The sequence below is a fragment of the Pelecanus crispus genome, chromosome 12 (genome assembly GCF_030463565.1).
Source record: "Pelecanus crispus isolate bPelCri1 chromosome 12, bPelCri1.pri, whole genome shotgun sequence".
NCBI lineage: Eukaryota > Metazoa > Chordata > Aves > Pelecaniformes > Pelecanidae > Pelecanus > Pelecanus crispus.
Genome location: NC_134654.1, coordinates 28,839,318 through 28,859,978, shown reverse-complemented (window position 1 = coordinate 28,859,978; position 20,661 = coordinate 28,839,318). Strand labels below are relative to the sequence as shown.

The 20,661-nt window shown below is 66.4% G+C and overlaps 2 protein-coding genes across 3 annotated transcripts; one reads left to right on the top strand and one right to left on the bottom strand.

Moving 5' to 3' along the window:
* The first annotated feature begins 175 nt into the window (after positions 1-175).
* CBX2 (chromobox 2) lies at positions 176-5,763 on the top strand. 2 transcript variants are annotated; one of them, XM_075720196.1, is made up of 6 exons: positions 176-197; positions 540-976; positions 1,084-1,127; positions 1,884-1,949; positions 3,877-3,946; positions 4,414-5,763. In XM_075720196.1, exons 2-6 carry the CDS (start codon positions 641-643, stop codon positions 5,761-5,763), a joined length of 1,866 nt encoding a protein of 621 aa, XP_075576311.1. In that variant the 5' UTR covers positions 176-197; positions 540-640. The 2 variants fall into 2 exon arrangements, with proteins under 2 accessions (XP_075576311.1, XP_075576310.1); XM_075720195.1 differs by lacking the exon at positions 176-197 and having other exon boundaries at positions 905-976.
* An 8,022-nt stretch (positions 5,764-13,785) lies between these two features.
* CBX8 (chromobox 8) lies at positions 13,786-15,931 on the bottom strand. Its single transcript, XM_075719608.1, has 5 exons — positions 15,862-15,931; positions 15,321-15,364; positions 15,042-15,107; positions 14,877-14,943; positions 13,786-14,707 (listed from the first exon to the last, which is right to left on the bottom strand). The coding sequence occupies exons 1-5, from the start codon at positions 15,928-15,930 to the stop codon at positions 13,862-13,864; spliced, it is 1,092 nt and encodes a 363-aa protein (XP_075575723.1). The 5' UTR covers position 15,931; the 3' UTR covers positions 13,786-13,861.
* Positions 15,932-20,661: the final 4,730 nt, after the last annotated feature.

The window sequence follows — 20,661 nt, the reverse complement described above, 5'->3', positions numbered from 1 at the left end:
AACGCTTTATTCTGTTAGAAGCGACTATTTCAGAACCCAAAACCCTGACCGGCGGGGGCTGCGCGGGAGCCGTGCCCCCCAGCCCCAGGCTCTGCCCCCGCCGCTGCTTTGTCCCCGGGAGGGACCGTGGCCGTGCAGGCAGCGAGCCCCGCAGGACCGGGATGGGGACCCCCCCCGCTGCCCGGGACACCCCCCCGGTGCTGCCGGGACCCCTCCCGCGCTGCCCGATACCCCCCCCGGCACTGCCAGCACCCCCCGCACTACCGGGACCCCTCCCCACGCTGCCAGCACCCCCTGCGCTGCCCGGGACCCCCCCGTGCTGCCCGGGACCCCTCCCCGCGCTGCCAGCACCCCCCGCGCTGCCCGAGACCCCCGCCCCGTGCTGCCGGGACCCCTCCCCGCTCTGCCCGGGACCCCCCGCGCTGCCCGAGACCCCCCCCCCGTGCTACCCGGGACCCCCCCCCCGCGCTGCCCGGGACTCCCCCACCCCCCGCGGTGCCGGCCCCCCCCCCCCCGCGCCGCCCGGGCCCCCCGCCCAGGGGAACAAAGCACCGGGCCGGGCCGTCCCCATTGTCCCCGCTCCGGCCGGGCAGCGGCCGCCCCCCGCGCGGGCAGGAAGGGGAGGGGTCGCAGGCAGACAATGCCGCCCCCCCCCCGCCACGCCCCGCCCTCCGCTCCCCATTGGCCGGCGGGGAATTTGGGGAGCCCCCCCCCCTCCCCCCCCGCTCCCCCTCCCTCCCCTCGCCAGCCCCCCCCCCCCCCCCCGGCGGGGGCGCGCGCGCCGCATTGTGCCGAGGGGCGCGCGGGGATGGGGGGGGGGGGCGGGGGGCGCGCGCGCGGCCGCCGTCGGGGGCGCGCCCGGGGGGCTCCCCTTGTGTTTGCGTGTGCGTGCGGGGCCGGGGCCATGGAGGAGCTGAGCAGCGTGGGAGAGCAGGTCTTCGCCGCCGAGTGCATCCTCAGCAAGCGGCTCCGCAAGGTGGGACCCCCCCCCGCGGGACACACACCCCTCCCGGGACCCCCCCCCTCGCCGTGGGACCCCCCCCCCGCCGCCGCTAACGCGCCTCTCCCCGTCTCTCTCCGCAGGGCAAGCTGGAGTACCTGGTCAAGTGGCGGGGCTGGTCCTCCAAGTGAGCGCGGCTGCTGCGCGGGGCGGTGCGGGGCGGGGAGCGGAGCGGAGCGGAGCTGCTGCGCGGAGCCGTGCGGGGCGCGGAGCGGGGCGCGGAGCCGTGCGGGGCCGGTGCGCGGTGCGGGGCTGGTGCGCGGAGCGGGGCGCGGAGCCGTGCGGGGCCGGTGCGCGGTGCGGGGCGCGGAGCCGTGCGGGGCGGTGCGGGGCTGGTGCGCGGAGCCGTGCGGGGCGCGGAGCGGTGGGTGCGCGGCCGCGGAGGTGCCGCCCGCCCGGCCGCTTTTGTTCGGGTCGCGCCGCTCCTTTTGTTTACAAATAAGCGCGGCCGCGGCCCGGCCCTCCCCGCCGCCGCGTGGGGCTCCGCTCTCCCCCCCCCCCCCCGCCCCGTGTCCCCCGTCCCCGGGCCGCCCACCCCCCGAGGGACCCCCCCGAGGGTCCCCCCCGACGGGCAGGCACCGGCCCCGCGCCCCCCGCCCGCTGCCAGCGGGGCTCCCCCGGGACGCGTGGGGCTCCTCGCCCCGCGGCGGCGTGGCCGCCCCCTCCCCACTTTGCCTCCCCCGGCCCCCTCTCCCCTGCCCGCCCCGCGGGGACGGCGGGCCCCGGGCCCCGGTGCGGGGGTGCCGCGGTCCGGCTGCTCGGCCCCGGGCGGCAGGAAAGGGCCCGTTTGTCCTCGGATGAACCCCCCGGTGCCGGGCCGGTAACGGGGGCGGCGGGGAGCACCGGCCCCCCGCTCTCGCCCACTCCGTGTCTTCCGTTGCAGGCACAACAGCTGGGAGCCCGAGGAGAACATCCTTGATCCAAGACTCCTCCTCGCTTTCCAAAAGAAGTGAGCAAACTATAAATATTTCTAAGCGAACGATAAAGTCAATTAACTTCTAATTGGCTGCGCGTGCGGTGGAAGTTGTGGAAACAACAGAGCGAAGCTCGCCGTGCCTTTTGTGGCCCGGCCCTTTTGTTCATCTCCTGAAATTACAGTTCAGGTCCACCTAGGACGGCTCTCCCCGCGCTGGGTAAACACGGAGAATTTATGGCCCCGCGCACAATCTGGTTTTGCGCCGGCTGTACAATGGGAGCGCGGCAGCGCCCAGCAGAGACCTTTGCCTCTCGCTCCCCGTCCGGCGGCCGGGGTCTCGCTGTGCTCGGGGGGTGACTGCAGGCCCCGGCGCCCGGGACTGCAGAAGCGTGGGCTTGGAAGGCACCAAAATACTTCTGGAGGGCACAGCTCTGAGCGGGGCGGGGAAGTGACGGGTGGGAGAAAATGGTGTCCTCTGTCAGGGCCAGGGCTACTGCCCCGAGCCGAGCGGGGACCGGCAGTCGTTCTGCAGCTATTCTACACCGGGAATCACGCACGGAGGTAAAAAAAGTAGCCAGCTGGCTACGGTAAGCACAGCGCTGCCAAATATTTTGGCTCCATATTAATAAAAATCATTAAAGTTTACGATAGGATTTAATTATAACTCGTTTCTGGATCCATTTTTTCGAGAATGGAATCCGGTGGTTAGTGCAGACAGCAGGGTGTTTAATTAGCCATATGTATTACAGCTTAACACTGTCCCTTTTAAACGGAGAACTACAAAATAGTACAGCGATCTGAAAACATTCCCCCTACGATCGCCTCGGGCTTTGCGTGGCTGCCAGCCTGGCCACCACGTCCAGACCAGGAGGTGCAGGAGAGGTGAGATGAGCCCGGCGAAGGCGAGAACTTGCAGAGTTTCCAGGGAAAGCGTTTGCTTTTCCTCCTCACGGAGGCTGTACTGCTGCTCGCTGTGAGCGGAGGGGAAGCTCCGCTCTGCGAGAGCGCAAAGCAAGGCTTGGCAGAGATGGGGCAGATGCTTCTGTTTGCTTGATCCTGTTGTACCAGAAAAACCGCAAATCTCACCGTGAATTGGAAAAGCCGCTGACTCGGGATGAATAACGCCATGCGGTCCGTCACTGGCCGCCAGAAGCTTCTTGCTGCGGGGATGTTGCTGTAGCAAACAGGGGTGCAAGCGGGGATGCTCGCCCGTCGCTGCCCGGCCTGCCTCGGTTTCCCCGGGCGGCGTTACAAAACTCGATGGCTCTCTCTGGAAGGCCTGTGACTGGCACCACTGGGACCAGGGCTGGGGTAACCAGCGGCAAGGTCCTGCACAGCAAAGGATTTTGGCTCTGCGAGCAGTTTGGTAAATCTGTTTCAGCCACCCGTGCGGTTCAGTCCCGTGCTGTACGCAAGAGAGTTTCCCTGTCCTTTCACCTCTCCTCCAGTAAACCAGGGCAGATGCCTGCTGCCGAGCCAGCTGGGTACCCTGACGTCCAGATAGCTGTCCTTGCTCTAAGGCCACAATTTTTACAACCCTTTCCTCACTTTGTAGTTCTTTTTTCTTGCACTGCATCACATTCATGGCCTGAGTCTTCCAGTGACCTGTGCCATTCCCGCAGGGCAAATGCTCCAGGTGCCACGTGGAGGAGGTTTAACTGCACAAGTCCCCGGGTTTCCGTACGGCTCTTGGGGCTCTTTGACTGCACTTGAGTGTGGTGTGCCCGTAACAGCGTGGGGTCAAGTAAGCGACGTGCTCGGAGCCTGTAAGATCGTCACGTGTTGGTAGGGGTTAAGGGCACCTCCCAGCCGCTGCTCGGGCGCTGGAACGGGAGCTGAGCCTACAGCATCCCAAACAAGGGCCAGGGGGGTTAATGGCAGAAGAAAGGGAGGAACCAGGATGATTTTGGATGTTTTCTTCTTCCCTGCAAACATTGCCCTTAATTGTTGTTTTTTTCAGGGAACACGAAAAAGAAGTGCAGAATCGGAAGAGGGGGAAGCGGCCCAGGGGCAGGCCCAGGAAACACGTGGTGAGTCCCGGTGGCAGTGGAAATCCACGGCCGTGACGGCGCTGGAGGGGCTGCAGCCTTGGAAGGCAGCAGCGAGTGCCTGTCCGCAGCGCAGGGTGCGGTGGATGCTCAGCCTCCGGAGGGTGCTGAGGCCGCAGCGATGGCTGCAGACCCCGGGTGGGGGGCTCTGAACGTTGCAGTGCTGGGTGGGTGGGTGAGGATGCCTGCGAGGAAGACGTCTCTTCATCGCTGCGGTGGCGACGGCGTAGAAGGAGACGGAAGAGTTCCCTGGCGCCAGGATCCCGCCTGGTCGGTTTTGTACTGTGCGCTCCCTGACTCGTTTTATGGCAGAGGGCGAGCAGATCGGCTAACGCGGGGAAAGAACCTGAGGCACCCGGCCAGGCAACGCTGAAGGATTTGCGATGCCCATAATGGTTCTTTGGTAATGTGCGTTAACTCTTTCCCTGTCTCTCTTCGTTGCTTTGCAGGAACCGGAGATGCCTGCAAAAGCTAAGTCAAGTAGCTCCTCTTCCTCCACATCCTCCTCTTCCTCCTCCTCTGATGAAGAGGATGAAAGTGACCTGGAAGCAAAGAGAGGTCCCCGCAGCAGAGAGACTCACCCGGTACCGCAGAAGAAAGCTCAGATCCTGGTAGCGAAGCCTGAACTGAAAGACACTTCCAGGAAGAAACGTGGGCGGAAGCCTCTTCCCCCAGAGCAGAAAGCGGCTCGAAGGACCGTGAACCTGACAAAGGTGCTGAAAACGTCCCGGAAGGAGGTGGGCGGCAGCGCCAAGCTGATGGGGAAGCTGCAGCCCCAGCACAGCACGCAGGGCTCGGGCATGGCGGTGCTGAAGGACCCGCCGGGCGCCTTGGCTGGGCTCGGCTCGGGGGGTTCGTCTGCAGAAAACCTGCCCAACATGATGAAGAGCGGTTCCACGAGCCCAAACCGGGCCATCAGCTGGCAGAGCTCCATCGTGCACTACATGAACAGGATGTCCCAAAGCCAGAACTCGGCAGAGACCTCGCCCCTAGGCAGGCTGGCGCTGAAGTCCCAGGCATCCGGTAAGAGCGGCTTAGGGCTGGACTTAAAAATGAGGAACCAGAAAGGATCTGGGGAGCTTGGGCTGAGCGTGCAGGGACCCAAGACCACCAAGGCTCCTAGCAGCGGCGCTGGAGGGGACCAGAAATCGGGGTTTGCTGCGGGAGGCCAGACGCTGCACAACGGCAGCAAGATGCCGGCGAGCTCATCCGGGGCCAGCAGCCAGCCGGCCTCCAGTCAGGAGCTGAACCTCCAAGCTCTAAACCTGCAGAGCGTCAAAAACGGGCCGAGCGCGGCCGGCGGGAGCGGCCTCCCTCGCCACCTTTGCAGCGCCCTGTCCAAAGGCTCCAGCAGCGGCACGGCAGCAAGCGCGGGTGCCACCAGCGCAAAGGGCGGCACGGCGGGTGCCGCGTTGAATGCTGCCAGCACCGGCGTGCTCTCGGCAGGGGACGGCGGCAAGAGCGAGAAGCAAGCGCACCGGGCAGGCGACAGAGACTTGGCCAAAAGCGGCACCGCCGGCACGCAGGAGGGGCACGCGGCCACGGAGAACCGCAAGCCGGCCGCCCTTTCCGAAATGAGCACAGGCGAAGAGACCAGCTCAGATTCAGACCGGGATTCGGCTTCCTTCCCGGGCGTGGGTCAGAACATGTCTGTCTCTATCCAGACCAGCCAGGACTGGAAACCCACCCGCAGCCTGATCGAGCACGTCTTTGTCACCGACGTCACCGCTAACCTGATCACAGTGACGGTCAAGGAGTCCCCCACCAGCGTCGGGTTTTTCAACCTACGGCAATACTGAGCCCGGGAGCGTGGGAGGAGGGAGAGGGGCCTCTCTCCCAGCTTTGCCCAGCTCTTCCATCAGGTTTTACTTTCTTCGAATGAACGCGGAGACCCCGTGAGACCTGCTGGGACTCGTGTCTAGAGAGGCTTGAGAAAGACGCGGTGAAACCTGCTCAGAACTGCCAGCGGGTCAATGGATCCCTCCCGGCTTCTCTCCATCCTCTCCGGAGCCGGTGCCCCGAGCGGAGGTGGCTGATGCCGTTCTCCGGGAGCAGGGGCAGTGCTGCTGCCGGGGGTGACAGGCTGGCAAGTTCTGAGCCAGGCTTCACTGTACGCGGGTTTCTTTGCTTTACAGCTTGAAACAGCAGATGACAAGGTCTGCGGCTCGCTGGCAGCGGGGAGAGGGTGTGGAGCCGCGATGGGCCAGGCTTATACTCGGGAGAGGAAAAGGAGATCCTTTTCTTTCCTCTGGGCTCCCCGTGAATCTGTCTGTGAGCCGTGGGGAGTCGCGAGTCAATCCAAATGAGGCGGCCGCTGCTCCCAGCCCTGGGGGGCTGCTGGGGGGCGGCTGTGCACGGGGGTTTTTCAGGGTACGCTCAGCCCAGCCACCCCCCTGGGCGAGGTCACTTCCAATGACGGTGAAGTCCGCGACGTTTCTGTTGTGGTTTCCAGCTGATAGGGAAATATTGTTTACATTTTTTTAAACTAAGGAAAAATCCTTTTTTTGAGGGAGGGGAATAAACCCAGTCTAGGGAAGACTGAATCCTGGATGCCACTGACGATACGGGCGTCAAAGGTGCCTCTTTCAAAGCAAGGGGCGGCTGGCAGTGGGCATCTCCGTGCTGCCTGGGGAGGGTCCTGCCTTGGGAGCCAGCGAGAGCCGCTGGCTTCTTTGCAGGGACTTGGCTTTCAGAGGAAAGCAAAGCCCGAATCGCTGCGCAGGCCAGGGAGCCCCAGCACTGCTCTTCTGCCTCGTCCCAGCATCGCCAGTGTCTCCCCCTCCCGTTCAGCAGTTTCCAGGCTCTCGTAGGGACCGAGCTGGCGATATTTTTTCTGAAGCCTTGCAGGACATGCAAAGCCTTCCAGCAGCAGGTGGGTTGGTCCTCGGACTGCCGGTTGTCCGTGAGGGCAGTGCGGGAGCGCAGCTAAAAAGCAGCGCCCGGGCAGAGCTGGGGGCCAGCCCTCCCCGCCCGGAGCCCGGCTGGACCCAGCCTTCAGTCCGGCCCCGCGCCTTGGATGCTCGCTGGGTTTGACTTGCGCTGATCGTCCACGTTTTTCTCCCGCTGGAGGGCTCAGAAGCTGTTTGAGGACAACACCTGCACGGGTGGTCTGGAGCCGCGGGGAAGGGAAGGAGAGGGAGAAGGGGCAGGGCCAGGCAGCGGGTGCCTCGCCGCGGTTCCCCGAGGAGCCGGAGGCCCTGCGGCAGCCGCTCGCCTTCGTCTCGCCATCCTGTGCCAGCAGCCGGGGTGTTCATTTTGGCTTGTAATTGCAACCAACAACGGCTTTTTTACAGAGGTCTTTTTTCCCTACTATACATTACTCTTACAAGCCAAAATTAGCAGCAGTAGTTCAGGCAGAGTTTAGTAGCATTCGAGGTCATTGTAGTTCTGTTCACGCTGAACTCCTTTCTCGGATAAAAAGCCTGCAGTCTGCCAGGTCTGGGTGCGTGGTTCGGAGGTGCCGTCGAAGGGCCGTCCCGCCAGCATCTCCGGGATGGCTGCTCGGTGTGTGCACGAGCAGGCACGGCTCCGGGGGTCGCCGCTTGCTAGGTGACTGAGCCGGCACCGGGACGGGCGCCTTTGCCACAGGCAGGGTCCCTCACGGTGTCGTCACACACAGCGGTGCGGAGATAAATGGACCAAACTGGGGGTACAGGTACTTCTGACCCCCGCCCCGGGACGTGTCAGACCGCTGCAGTCGCGTTTGCTGCCTCTGCCTGGCGGCAACGCAATTCTCAGGTGACGTGAAAAGCCAGCGCTGGCTGCGCGTGCTGCCCGGTTGTTCAAGGGATGGGTGGTTGTTCCCCGAGCGGCGGCTGCAGCCTCTGCCGGAGCAGGCTCCTGCGCTCCGGAGACGCTCTCCCTTCGCTTTTGTATTTAATCCCCAGGCGTCCTGTTGGCCGTGGCTTTGAGTTTGTCGTGTTCCAGAGCTGAGCGCAACGTCCTGCGTGAGCCGACAGCACGCCGGCGAGCCGGGGAGGGTGGAGGCGTATCTGCTGCCCTGCAGCAGGGCCTCTGCGGGCTTCTCGGCCAGCTCCGGTTCTGCCCCGGTGCAGCCAGGCAGCCTTGAAGGTGACCTCGCCGCGGTGCCGGGCAGCCTGGGGCAGGGGGGCTGCAGAGGGCTGGTGCAGCCCCGCTCTGCTGCTGGCCCAGCAACGCGCCGCGCGTTGTGCCGCCAGCCAAAGGGCCGAGGGGAGAGGAGGGCGCGTTGGCCATGGAGGAGGTTCCCAAGGACAGCATTTCCGCCGAGCTCCACGATGCCAAAATGTCACAGTCTGTGCTGTTTACCTTCTAAGTCTTTAACTTTGCCAAACGAGCTACCGTTGCTTTGAACAGTCGAAGGAAACGTTAGCCTGTGTCAGCAGAAACGAGTGCTCTGGGCATGGTCTCTGCTGGGCGTGCTTTCGTGCTGGGGGTGCGAGCGTTTGGGGAGAAGACGCGAATCTGGGAGCGCAGGGGTGACGCTCTTCCCCACACGCCAAACGTTTGCTACCTGGCCTTTGCAAATCCAAACTGAACGACAATGTGCCTTTCGGACCGTCACTATCTCAGCCTTGTCTGCGACACCGGTCCCACACCAGGTTTGTGCCTATGCAAAGCAGGGTGGTCGCGGGGTGCTGGGGACAGCTGGGACACCGATGGGGAGAGGTCCCCAGCGGGACCCCCAGCCGTCGCGCGGAGCCCTGCCGCAGGGCTGAAGGCAGCCGAGGGATGCTCACCGAGGGGAAGCTGGCCCGGCAGGGATGCTCTTGCCTAGGGGCAAGATGGGGGGGCTGGTGTCCCCCGGGGGGAAAAAGCATCTGAGGGTGCTCCGAGAAGGGGTCTGGCACCGAGCGCCCGCAGAGGGTGTGGGAGACGAGCCGCGACCGTGGGTGCTGTGTTTGGTGCTCGCCGCCCGCCGGCTCCCTCCAGAGCCCCCATGGAAGCTGCTGTGCATTTCTCCATGCGGGGGCTTGCTCCTGCCTCCCGGCCGGGCAAAGGGCCACTGGGCCCGGGCTCGCACCCGGGGCGCCTGTATCCCGATGGCGGGCGGCTTCCCTCCATCACTGCTCTTCCCAGGCGTTGTCCCCTCCCGGCAGCGGCAGGACTCTGCTGTCGCCGCTTGCTATTGTGCCTTTTGCTCACCAGCTGGTTCGATTCCAAAGGTCTAAGGATGGTGAAAATGATAATCCAGAAATTTTTCTCACCTTTGTCGCCTCCTGCGCTCCTTCCCCGGCCCCTTCCCGACCTCGTGTTTCAGGATCTCGGCTCTCCCAGCCGCGCTGGGCTGGCTGAGCGCACGGTTCCTGCTGGCGTTTGCCTCTCAAAGGCACATTATGTGAGTGATTTACTGTAATCTTTTGCGGCCAGGGGTTGAAAGCCGGTGCAGACCCTGTTTACCAGTCAGTACCATTAGTATTCAAGGTCTACTGTTTTGTTTTGGTTTTTTTTTTTCCTTTTTTTTTTTCTTTAAGTTTGCTGCTATGGGTTGGAGTGTTCAGCCGTGTGTCAAACGGCCAATTAAAGGTTTGTCACTTGTCATTTTCTAAGGGGTTTCCAATGTGGAAAGTCCTCAGTATTTGTATATTGAATGGATATTTTTCTCCAGGCATAATCTGGTTAAGCATATTTGTTGTTTTCCATTGGACTGGAAGAGGTGGCCAATTCAGCCATCTTCCCTAGAAACTTAGTCTATTTTTATATATATATTTTGTACCAAAAAAACCCTGGAGTTTGCGAAGGGATGGGGATGGTTCCGGGGGTTCAGTTGGCTTTGAGTTTCTGAGCTGGGTGTGAAGGGCTCGAGAGCCGGAGAGAGGGTTTTTACTGAAAGAAATTGAGGGATGGGTGAAAACAAACAATTGTTCTTGTAACTTGTGCCAGTCACTGGTCTGATTTGTATGTTTTAATTAAAGAGAGAGCCAAATCGTTCCTGTATGACACTTATAATTGCTTTAAACTACAGCTGTTTGTTTGCTTTTATTTTCAGAGAACAAAAGTTGGAGATGTTATTACCCTGGGAAAGCTGAAGGGCTTTGTTGAGCAGGACAGGCGCCCAGCCCGCCGAGCGCCGCGGGGCCGCGGTGGCTGCTCCCCCCGGGCCTGCGCTCGCCCTCCTGGCCCCTCGCCCGCGTTGCATGCGGGGCGTTCGCTGGTGCTTCTGGGCGCTAACGCTAGCGTAGCCCCCCCACCTCTAGGCTGCTTTTAATTTATTTGCAGGAAAACGCTAGGAGATGGTTACGTCGGGGGGGGGGGGGTGGGGGTGTCTGTATAACTTTTCCACTGCTCTTTTTTAGCATATCAATAAATATTTTTTTAAACTTTTCAGCCTGGTGTGATCACTGCTCCCGGAGCAGCCCCCCCAAGGGGCTCCGCCTTCCCGCCCCTGCCCCGGGCTGCAGCAGGGCTGCCCCGACGGGCGAGGCAGAGGGGACCGGGGGCCAGGCAACCCCAAAACCCCCCCCATGCACCCGAGCGGCCGGGCGGGACGCAGCCCCCGGTCCTTACCGGGTCCACCGGGCTCCGCTACGGCTGGAGCCGCGCCTGCCCCGGGCCGGGGGGGTCCGAAGCCGCCGCTCAGCACCGGCCCAGCCGGGGGACCCCCGGCCGCCCACCCCCCCACCGCACCTGCGGGACCAGGGCCCCCTCGGGCCGCGCTGCGGCGGCTCCCCGGCCCCGGCGGAGGGGTGGGGGGGCCCAGCAGCCCCCCAGGGTCCGCCGTCGGGGCTGCCGTCGGAGCGAGCGGAGCCCGGGGGGGGGGGGGGCGGCACTGGGGAGGGGGTGGGCTCCTGCGGGCCGCGGCCGGGGACTCCGGCAGCCGGTGCCGTCCCCACCCCCTCGCTCCGCGCCCGCCCCGTCGGGGGCCCCGCCGCGGCCCCTGCCACAGGGCCCCCCCCGCTGGGCCGGGGGAGAAAGGCGCCATTGTGCGGGCTTTCTCCCGCTCCTCCTCGGCGCTCATTTTCCGCGCCCGGCCGCTGACAGCTCCCATAATGCGGGGTCCGCGCCTTTCACCCAGCGGAGCCGCGGAGGGAGGGTAATGAGGACACGGCTCAAAAAAAAAAAAAAAAAAAAACCACCAAAGCAGAAACCCCAACACCCCCCCCCAAGCACCACCCCCGCCGGGGCACATCGGAACACAAAGGCTGGGCTCGGGCGGCCGCCGCGCTGCCCGCCCCGTCGGAAGGGCCGAGAGCTGCGGCCCGGGGCAGCGCCGGGGCCCGGCCCCGTACCCAGGCGCCTTCCCCGGCGGCGGAGCGGCGGCCCCGGGGCCGTTCGTCGGAGCGGAGCCGCACCCCGGCCCCACGGCACCTGTGCCCCCGGGCTCCCCCCCTCCCCGCCCCGTCGGGGCCCGGCCCCGGTGCCCCACAGCCGCGGCTCCCGCCCACCCGTGCAGAGCGGGGATGCGGGGCCCCCCCGGTGCTCCCGGACCCCCCCCCCGGCCCCAGGGCCACAAAGGGAAGACAGAGACGTTTCTATTTACAAAGTATATATTTAAACTCACATAAAAAGCAGGTCTCATATGGACATTCACAGCTGGCAGAAGACACGTAGTTAAGCTTCACTTTCTGAGACTGAGATTTAGCCAAATCGTTTTTTGTACAAGTCTTAAGATTTAAATAATTCACGCACACACACCCTCACGCACGCACACTCAGTATATACGTCGCTATATACATACACACATATACACCCACATGTACGTTTTGCTCCACATATGTGTGCGCCTGGACGCACGCGTATGGACGGGGCCGGAGCGAAGCACACCGGATCCCGACCGCGTCCCGGCGGGGCGGGAACGCGGCTCCGGGCTCTTTCGCAAAGGGAGGCCGGAGCCTCGGCACAGCGGCAGCGGGAGGACAGGCAGCTCCATCCCAGCATCGTCCTTCCAACACCACACGCGTCCCGTGTCGGCTGCCCCTGGCACCGAAACCAGCACATCGGTTCTTCGTACAAACCAAGTTAAAAACCTCAATTTTACAAAATATGCCTTAAAAAAAAGGAAAGAAGAAAAAACGAACAAACCAACAAAAAAAAAACCAACAACAACAAAAAAAAATCCAGAACTCACAGCCATGGCTCCCTTTGTACAGTCAATACAGCATCCTCCTGCTAGGCCATCTGACAAAGCTCCCAAAAGAAGGATGGGGAAGGAGACCGAGCACGGTGGAGCCGCAGATTGGCCGCTCCTTGCCCCAGCCCCTGTCTGGGCCCGTCGGGCCCCATGTGCTTTCACCCCCCGAACCGAACCGGGAGCCTTCCGGAGCCCGGCTGGGGCAGCCGGCGAGCAGGGACGAGGGCGACGCAGCCCTCGGCCGCCGCCGGCCGGATTTGTGCTTTCCGACCCAGAGAGATGCTCAGACCCACGCGCCGGGACGGGGACGCCTGCTCCACCGCACCCGCGGCACGGGCGAGGGTCCCGCTCCCCCGCCGGGTCAGGCCGCAACGGAGCCGGGGGAGAAGGAGGGAGCAGAGCGGGCGCCGCAGCCCCCCGCTGCCCAAACTGGCGGGGAAACCCCCGCGCTTCGCTGCGAGCCACCAAACCCCACGGCCGTGCCCTGCCCCGGCCCGGGGAGAAAACCCGCAGGGTCCTCCCGAGCCAGGAGAAACAACACAGGCAAATAAACCACAAAAAGCCACCCGAGTCAGCAGGGCTGCTCGCGCACGGGAATATTTCGCCTCTTGGCTATTGTTTAACTAGCATAAGAAAAGGGAAATATTTATTGTCTCTGAATGCATAAAGGTGGCTCTGGGATTTGTCAGAGATGTGGATATTACAAAACACTTTATCTGGAGTCTTCCAACAGTCTGAAATGAACTGTGTTGGGGGAAAAAAAAAAAATAATAATAATCATCCACTTTCTATAGCCGTATAAAGCATCTAAATATGGGCAGTGACATGCTACCCTCCCCAACCTCTCTGGCATTTCAGGAATGTAAACAGAGGGGGGGTTTGTTGGGGTTTTGGGGTTTGTTGTTTTTTTTTTTTTTAGGTGGGTGGGGGAACAGAATCAAGCGACCAGACAAAATGAAAACAGATTCTCAGCTCAGTCCCGTCTCCCACAACTGCTACGACAACTCTATTAAAGTGCATTTCAGTATCACCCCTCTCAGGAACCTTACACACGCAAACCTCCTCTTCCTTCGCAAGAAAAGGTAATTCAAGTTAATACTCCGCTAGAACAGTTTTAGCCTTTTTATGGATTTTCTGCTTTTCCCCGCCCCGACTTTGTAGCAACATTTTTTTTTCTTTTTTTTTTTTTTTTGTTAAACTGGAAATGCCCCCTCCCCAACAATACTGTAAATTCAAGTGCTTACTTCAACTGTCAAGGGCAACAGTTCTGGATACAGCACACTTGATTGTACAAGCAACACCTTATATCACAATCAAGAAATCGGGGCACCTCGCCCTCCGAGGGAGTAACGCTTCCCCCCTCCACCATCCACAGCATCATATGAAAAATAATAGTAAAAAAAACCCAGAACATAATTAGCTATGAACATCGTTCATTATGTACACCGGCTCCTGCAACAGATGCATGAACTCCGTTAGTTCTCAGTTTTATTGTCCTTTCTAAGAGCAACTGAGCAGTCACTGTTGTCTCCATTTAAATAAAACAACTCAGAGTTGAAATATATATATAGATATATATATAAGCATTTTTTCTTAAATAACATATTTACATCTAATAGAAAATATAACTCTAGAGATAATCTTTCCAACGAAATGTAAGACGTGGGGGGGGGGGGGGGGAAATGAATGAGTTAATGAATTTAGGACAGTTTCTAAATCCTCTCCAGGACAAAAAGAAAACAAAAAAATTAAAAAAAAAAAAAAAAAAAAAAAAAGGCCCACCAAGCTCTAACCAAGCTTTTGTCTGGATCTGACCGAAGAAAACCCCAGCACCACCTCCGACAAACTCATCGCTTCTCCTTAAAGAATCCTTGGTCCGTGCTGCTCTCCTTGATGGTGACGGTCAAAAAGTTAGAGGTCACATCAGTTACCACCACCTTCTCCAGGTTGTTGAGGGAGGGGCTCCAGGACTCCTCCTCGGGGTCCCCCAGGATCCTGGAGACGGGGATCCTGGCGATGAGGGAGGGCCGCCCCGCCTGGCCCCCCACGCCGTCGCGGTACAGGCTGCCCACGGCGCCCGGGCTCACCGCGCCGTGCAGGAGCTTGGGCCCGCCGGGGTCCAGCCCCCCCTGCCCCTTGGGGTCCAGAAAGTCCGCCCGGTGCTTGGCCAGCCGGGGAGGGTAGGTCTCGGTGGCTCCCAGCTTGGCACCCACCTCGGCGCGGTTGGGGCCGGGCAGGGCGCCGGGGAGGTCGGGGTCCTGCCGCCTGGCCAGCTGGATGACGCTGTGTCCCGAGCCGAACTTGGCCGCCCCCGCCGCCGCCGCCGCCTCCTCCATCTTCCTGGCCTTCAGGTAGTCCCCCACCTTGTCCCCCGGGTCCCCCAGTTTCCTCTTGGAGGCATCCAGAGTCTCCGCCAGGTCCTTGTAAAGCTCCTTCCTGGGCTTCGGGCCTCTCTTTTTGGGGGTCTCCCCGGGCTTCTCCTCCACGCGGATCACCCGGTCCCGGATGCTGTCTCCCTTGGGGGTGCTGGTGCTGGAGCTGCCCTGGGGAGCCAGGGCTATGTTTCTCAGTCCTTCCCTAGCCCGGGACGTGGAGCCCAGCTCCTGGGGGGACCTGCCGGGATACGGCACCCGGATCCCCCTGGAAGAGTCACTGCGGAATTCATAGGTTTTGGCTTTTGCTTTTGCCTGGGCCTGCAAAGGAGATAAATCAAGCCGTGACTTTATTATCCTGCCATCCGGCTGCGTAATTACAACTTACGGGGCGAGAGGCCGCCTTTGCGAGGAGCATCCTGCACGGGGGCCGGAGAGGGACCCGCTCCCCACTGCGGCACACAGCCCTGCCCGGCCCCGGCCTCCTTACCTTTAGCAGGAAGGTTTTGGGCTTGGGGCCTCGCTTTTTGGGCCCGTATAGCTCCATTTCTCGCTCCCTAGAGGTGTTAAAAGAACCAAAGCTTCAATTCAGCATAGCTACAAGACAGCAACATATTTACAAGCGCAACGGCTACGGCTAGCAAAGGCCTTGTACCTTTCCTCAAAGGCCGCGAGCAGCCGGGCATCCAGGATGTTTTCCTCGGGTTCCCAAGTGCTGTACCTGGGCGGGGGGGTGGGGAGAGAGAAGGGACAGCGTGAGGAGCCAGAAAGAGGGGAATAAAAAAAAATAAATAAATAAATTTAAAAAAATAGGGGGCATAAAGGAGGGGACCCAAGTTTCCTTTCTGCTGCAATGGGAGAGTGGGGCTGCAGCGAGCTGTCTCCCCCAGCCCCCCCCCGGCTGCGGAACCCCCCGGACCAGCGGCCGACTTACTTCTGAGACCAGCCCTTCCATTTTACGAGATATTCCATGCGCCCCTGCAGATGCAAAGAGGAGAAGGAGGGGGGGGGGGGGGGGGGAGGGAAAAAAAAAAAAAATTAAAATAAATATGCATGGAGGGGAACCGCGACAGACGCCCGCAACAAAGATGCGCCCGCAATCCCGCGCGTGTGCGACGCACGGGGCCCGCGGCGCGTGTCAAAAACACGCGGGGGGGGGGGGGGGGGCGGGAATGGGGGGGGTGCGATTTAAAAAAAAAAAAATTAAATTGAAATAATAGGGATTGGGAAGAAGGGAAGCGCGGGGGGTGCGCGGGCAGGCGAGGCGGGCAGGCAGCGGCGGAGCACGCCCGCCCCGCCGGCGGGGAGCGCCCGGGCATGCGGCGGGGGGAGGAGGAGGAGGAGGAGGAGGAGGGGGGGGGGGGGGGAGAAAGAGCCGCCCGCAGCGGGCGCCCAGCCGCAAACGGGGGCCGGGGCCGCCACAGCGGGGCCGGGGCGGGCGGCGGCCGCGGGGGAGGCGGCGGGGGGGCACCTACTTTGCGGATGCGGCGCTTGAGCAGGGCCTCGGCCGCGAAGACGCGCTCCCCGACGGCCGAGAGCTCCATGTTTACGCGGCCGCTCGCAGCACACAGGCGGCAGCCGCCAGCGCAGCCCAGACCATAATACTCCGCCCGCTGACGTCAGCGCCGCGGCCGGCCCCCCCCGCCCCCCCCCCGCACTTGTTGCTGCCGGAGCCGGGTGGAACATTCCGCCCGCGCCGGATTGGCTGGCGCCCGGCGCCCCGCCCACCCCGGCCCCTCGCGCCCGCCGCTGGAGGAGCGCGGGGCGGGGCCGGCGGCGGCGCGCGGGAGGACACGCCCCGCCACGCCCCGCCCCGCGGCCACGCCCCGCTCCGGGGGAGGCGCGGGGGGGGGGGGGGGCGGCGATCCGGGGGTTACCGCGGGGCGGGGGGGGGGGGGGGGGCGGACAAAGGCGGGCGGGAGCCGCCGCCGCCGCCTCGCTGGGCACCGGCACCGGCAGCACCTGGACGGGGCGGGCCCGCCCCCGGCGCTCCCGCGGCCCCGCCGCTGCCGGGACAAAAGGAGCGGTGCGGGAGGAGCGGGGCGCTCCCGGGGCGCCGCCAGCCCCGCGGCACCGCCACCGGCGTGGCCACGATCGTCCACGGAGACGCGCGGTGCGGCTTCCCGCGGGAGCGCGGCTCCCTCCCCGCGCCGCGGGCGGTACCGGGGGAGCCGCAGCCCCGCGGCCTCCGCTTTCCCCGCGCCCCCGGACGGCGCTTCCCACCTGCACCGGGGACACCGGCAGCGGGGGTGCGGCGCCAACACCCCGGCAGCCCCTGGCTGCGTTCCCCCGGGGGGTGCGGGGGTGGCCCCGGGGCCGGCGGGGCGGCCCCACGCGGGGTTTGACACGCACACGTGGGTGCGCGGGTGGCACTGCGGGGCTGCCAGCCGGTACCGGGAGCCCCCCCACCCCCCGCCGCGGCCCCCCTGCCCGGCTCTGCCGCTCGCCGCACCGCGTCCCGCCCGGCAGCCGTCGCCTTCCCCCGCCGCGACCCCGTCCCCGAGGCGGCCACGGGAGACCGAGACGCGCGTGGGGGCGGCCGGGGACGGGTCCAGCCCCCGGTGAGCACGGAGATGCGAAGCGACCGGTCCCTTGCCCGCAGGCGAGCGAGGCCCCGAACCGCCCCCCCCGGGACCGTGGGGGGGAAGCTCCGGAGGGGCCCGGCATTGCCCCGCGAGTGGGACCCGCAGCGCCGCGGCCCGGCCCCGAGTGGGCTTCTGCGGCCCCGTCCACGCGGGACGAGGCCGGGCGCGGCCCCTCGTGGGTCTGCCCCCCCCCGGCTCCCGCTCTCCCCCGCTGAGGAGCTCGAAGGCGAGGGGGAGCGGGCCTCGGCGGCCGCCGCGCTCACGCGTGGGAGACCGGAGGGCACCGGCGTCATCCCCGTCCCGGGGATCGTTGTCTTCCGGGGGCTCCCGCCTGCCGCCCGGGCGGGCAGGGACCGCCACCGGCGCTCACGGAGTCATCGTTTCCCCTGCGGTGCGGGGGGACACGCGTGGGGGTCCTGCGCCCCTGCGTACCCCCACGGGGGACTCGCGGGGCGCGGGGGTGGGGTCCCCGCGGGCAGAGCCTTCCTCCCGCCGCCGGCCGGGGTCAAACCTCCTTCACCGGGGGGGGATGGGGGGGGGGCGTCGGGACATTTCCACCCCGCGGCTCCCGTGGGCTCCCAGCCCCACGCCTCCAGCCCCGCGGGTTTTGCGCGGCGTGGCCGGCCCTGCGCGGAGCGCGGAGGGGCCGGGCGGGGGGAGCGCACCCCCCGCGCCCTCCCGGCCCCCGGCGAGCCGCGTCCCGGCGAGTTTTTCGTTAATATCGAATTAACCGCCGTTAATTGAGGCGGGCGGCGGGGCGGCCCGTGGGGTGCTCGGGGCTCCCGGGGCAGCGTCCGCGGCGGCGCGGCGGGGGCCGAGCGGGGCCCATCCCCGTGGCCGCGGGGCTGCTGCGGCCCCCGGGAAACGGGTGTTGGCCCCGCAGCCCCGCTGCCGGTGTCCCCGGTGCAGGTGGGGAGCGCGGTCCCGGGGCCGAGCCCCCCCCCCGCGCTGGAGCCCCGAGGGGGCCGCGGGGCTCCCGGCTGAGCCGCCCCCTCTGCCCGCTCCGAGCGGAGCCCCGCGGAGCCCCACAGCCACGCGTGGGGGCCGGGAGGGGGGGGGAGGCCGCGGCTTTGGCTGCCTCCCGCGCCGGCGTCACCGGAGGGAAGGGCCCGATCCCCGCCGTGACCCACGCGGGACACGCGCGGGGCCGGGGCTGCGTCCCCGGTTGCGGTGCCGGGGGCGGGGGGAGGGAGAAGGCCAGACGCAAACGAGAACGGCGCGGGGAAAGCAGCGGGGAGCGACCGCGGCTGCGTGGGGGTCCGGCCCGAGCCCCGGGGCCGTGGGCGAGCCAGGGCCGGGGGTCGCGGCCACCCGTGCGGGGGCTCGGCCCGGAGGGAGGAGCGGGACGGAGCCGCCCCGGCGCCGCGGGACGAGACAGCGGCGGGCGGGACCGTGCCCGGCTCTCCCGGGCAGCTCCTCCCGCTGCCGGAGAGGGGGCCCCGGGACCCCCTCACCCGGGGTCGGCGGCGCTGCCCCCCCCCCCCCCCCCCCGCCGCCTCCCCGCCCGTCCGGGCCACCGGGAGCAGGAGCGGAGCCCCGGCGCCCGCCGCCCTCCCCGCTCCCGGGGTCAACGGCAGAAGCCGCCCGGGCTCCCCGCGGGGTCTCACCCCCGGGGGGGCCGCTCGCCCCCGCGCCCCCTCCGCCCCCGCCGCCCCCGCCCGGGCCCGGCCCTGCCCCGGGACCCCGGGGCTCAGCGCGGACTCGGGACCGGGCTCCGGCCCGGCGCGGGCGAGCGCCGCCGCACGAACCCCGTTTCCCCGCCTTTGACCCCAAATCCGCCCCTCGGCCGCCGGATCTCGGCTCCCCCCGCCCGCACCCGTGCGATGAGCTCCTCGGGGCTCAGCGGGCCGCCGCGGGGCCGAGCGCCCGCCTCCCCCCTCGTTTTCTCGCTGTGCGGGGGCTTCGGCGGCCGCGGGCTTTGCAACGAAACCCGGGGGCTACTGCCCCTCCCGCGGCCGCGCGTGGGGGCGGCGGGGCGAGCACGCGTGTCCGAGCGCGGCTGGGCCGGGGGGCGGCGGCGGGGCGGGAGGGAGCTGGCTCCGACCCAGCCGCCGCCACGATCGATCCCCGCGCCGCCGCCGGGATCTTCCCCGCGGCTTCCCGTGCGCTCCGGCGACCGCGCTGCTCCGCCCCACGGATACCCACGCCCGGGACGCCTGCGATCCAGCCCAGCTACCGCTCCGGCCCGGTTGCCCCGGGGCGACCGAGGCTGCCGGTGCCGGTCGGAGAGACGGCTACCCCACGATCGCGCTCCCCCCCGCCCCCACACGCCGTGTCCCCTTCTCCCGGGCGTGGCCCCACGCCGAGACCGCGGGGCAAGCCGCGTCCCCGGCAGACCCCCAGCGCCGGCGGCCCCCGAACCGCCGCTGCCGCCGGGCCGGACCCCACGTCCCGGGAGAGGCGTCCCGCAGCCCGGCCGGGCCGTGGGTACCGCCGGGCGGGGCAGAGCGAGCCCCGGAGCCCCAGTCCACGCGAGCTCCCTGCGTTCGTGGACCCCCACACCCCCCCTCGGGGCGGCCGGCCCCGGGTTCCCGTCCCACCCCGCCGCCCGGTCCGGCTCCGGGCTTCTCCCGGCCCGGTCCCATTCCCGAGCCGGGCGGGAAAACGATTCCTTCCACCGGCGGCTGAACGGAGCCGGGAGGAGCCCCGGGGCGAATCCACGCCCCCCCGGGCCGGTGCCGGGCTGTCCCGGCGGGGCGGGCACGGACCCGGGGACCCCGCGGCCCCGCCGGCCCCCGGCCCCGCCCGGCGCTGGGAGCAGCCCGGCCGCCCGCACCCCCGCTTTTCGTTTCCGAGCGGCTCGGGGGGGAAGCGGGGAGGCAGCGACCGGCCCCGAGCTGCGGCACCTGCGACCCACGCGGGAGGGGGCGGCCGGGGCAGGACCCGCCCCCCCCGGCACCGAGGGCGGGCCCGGAGTCGGGGCCGTACACGGAGCCGCGGTCACACGTGGGGTCGCTGCAAGCGGGACCGGGCCCCCCGCGTTTCCCATCTCTTTCCCCCGGGATACGGCGCTGAGCCCCGGCATCCCCCGGTGCCGCCGAGGCCGCTCTCCGGAGCGCGGGGCGGGGGGGGCCGATCCGGGGAGGGGAGATCTCAGGGGGTGCCCGGGCAGCGGTGCCCCCCGCGGGGCCGCTCCCCCCCCACGCCCCGCAGCCCAGGAATTCCCGTGCGAGGAAGTTTTCCTGTCGACGTGTTTGACATCGAATTCGGGCCGGGGCAAGGCTTCCCCGGCGGCTCCGGAGGTGCCGGTGCCCAGGCCCGGCGGGGGGAGGCAGCGTGCCCCGCTTGGGCACGGCTCAGGCCCGGCGGACCCCGGGAGGGCACCGGCCACGGCTGCGTCCCCTTCCCCCGGGACCGGTGGGGCCGCGGAGCGGAGCTCGGCGCGGCCGGAGCCAGCGGGAGCGGGGAGGGGGCGGCGAGAAGGGGAGGGTGGGGGCAGGGCGGGCAGATGGGACGGGCAGGAGCGGGCAGGAGCGGGGGGGACCCCCAGGGCAGGCAGCTCCCCTCGGGACGGCCGCCGGGCACCGCTCTGCGCGGGTGCGGAGCGGTCCGCGCTTCCCCCCCGCAGTGGTGCGGGCCCCCCGCCGCCCTCCGCCCGTCCCGGAGCCGCCTTCTTCCCCCCCGTCTTCCTCCGGCGCCAGCCGAGCCCCCGCCCCGTCCAGGTGCCCGGCGCTGCCCTCGCTCCGCCGG

Bases quoted from the DNA above. Each gene is read 5' to 3' on its own strand.
- CBX2 (XM_075720196.1), top strand. From the start codon at position 641: ATGCCGCCCCCCCCCCGCCACGCCCCGCCCTCCGCTCCCCATTGGCCG. The intron at 1,950-3,876 runs GTGAGCAAACTA...TGTTTTTTTCAG, and splicing joins CTCCTCGCTTTCCAAAAGAA to GGAACACGAAAAAGAAGTGC. The intron at 3,947-4,413 runs GTGAGTCCCGGT...GTTGCTTTGCAG, and splicing joins GCAGGCCCAGGAAACACGTG to GAACCGGAGATGCCTGCAAA.
- CBX8 (XM_075719608.1), bottom strand. From the start codon at position 15,930: ATGGAGCTCTCGGCCGTCGGGGAGCGCGTCTTCGCGGCCGAGGCCCTG. The intron at 15,108-15,320 runs GTAAGTCGGCCG...CCCCCCGCCCAG, and splicing joins TGGAAGGGCTGGTCTCAGAA to GTACAGCACTTGGGAACCCG. The intron at 14,708-14,876 runs GTAAGGAGGCCG...TCTCCTTTGCAG, and splicing joins CCAAAACCTTCCTGCTAAAG to GCCCAGGCAAAAGCAAAAGC.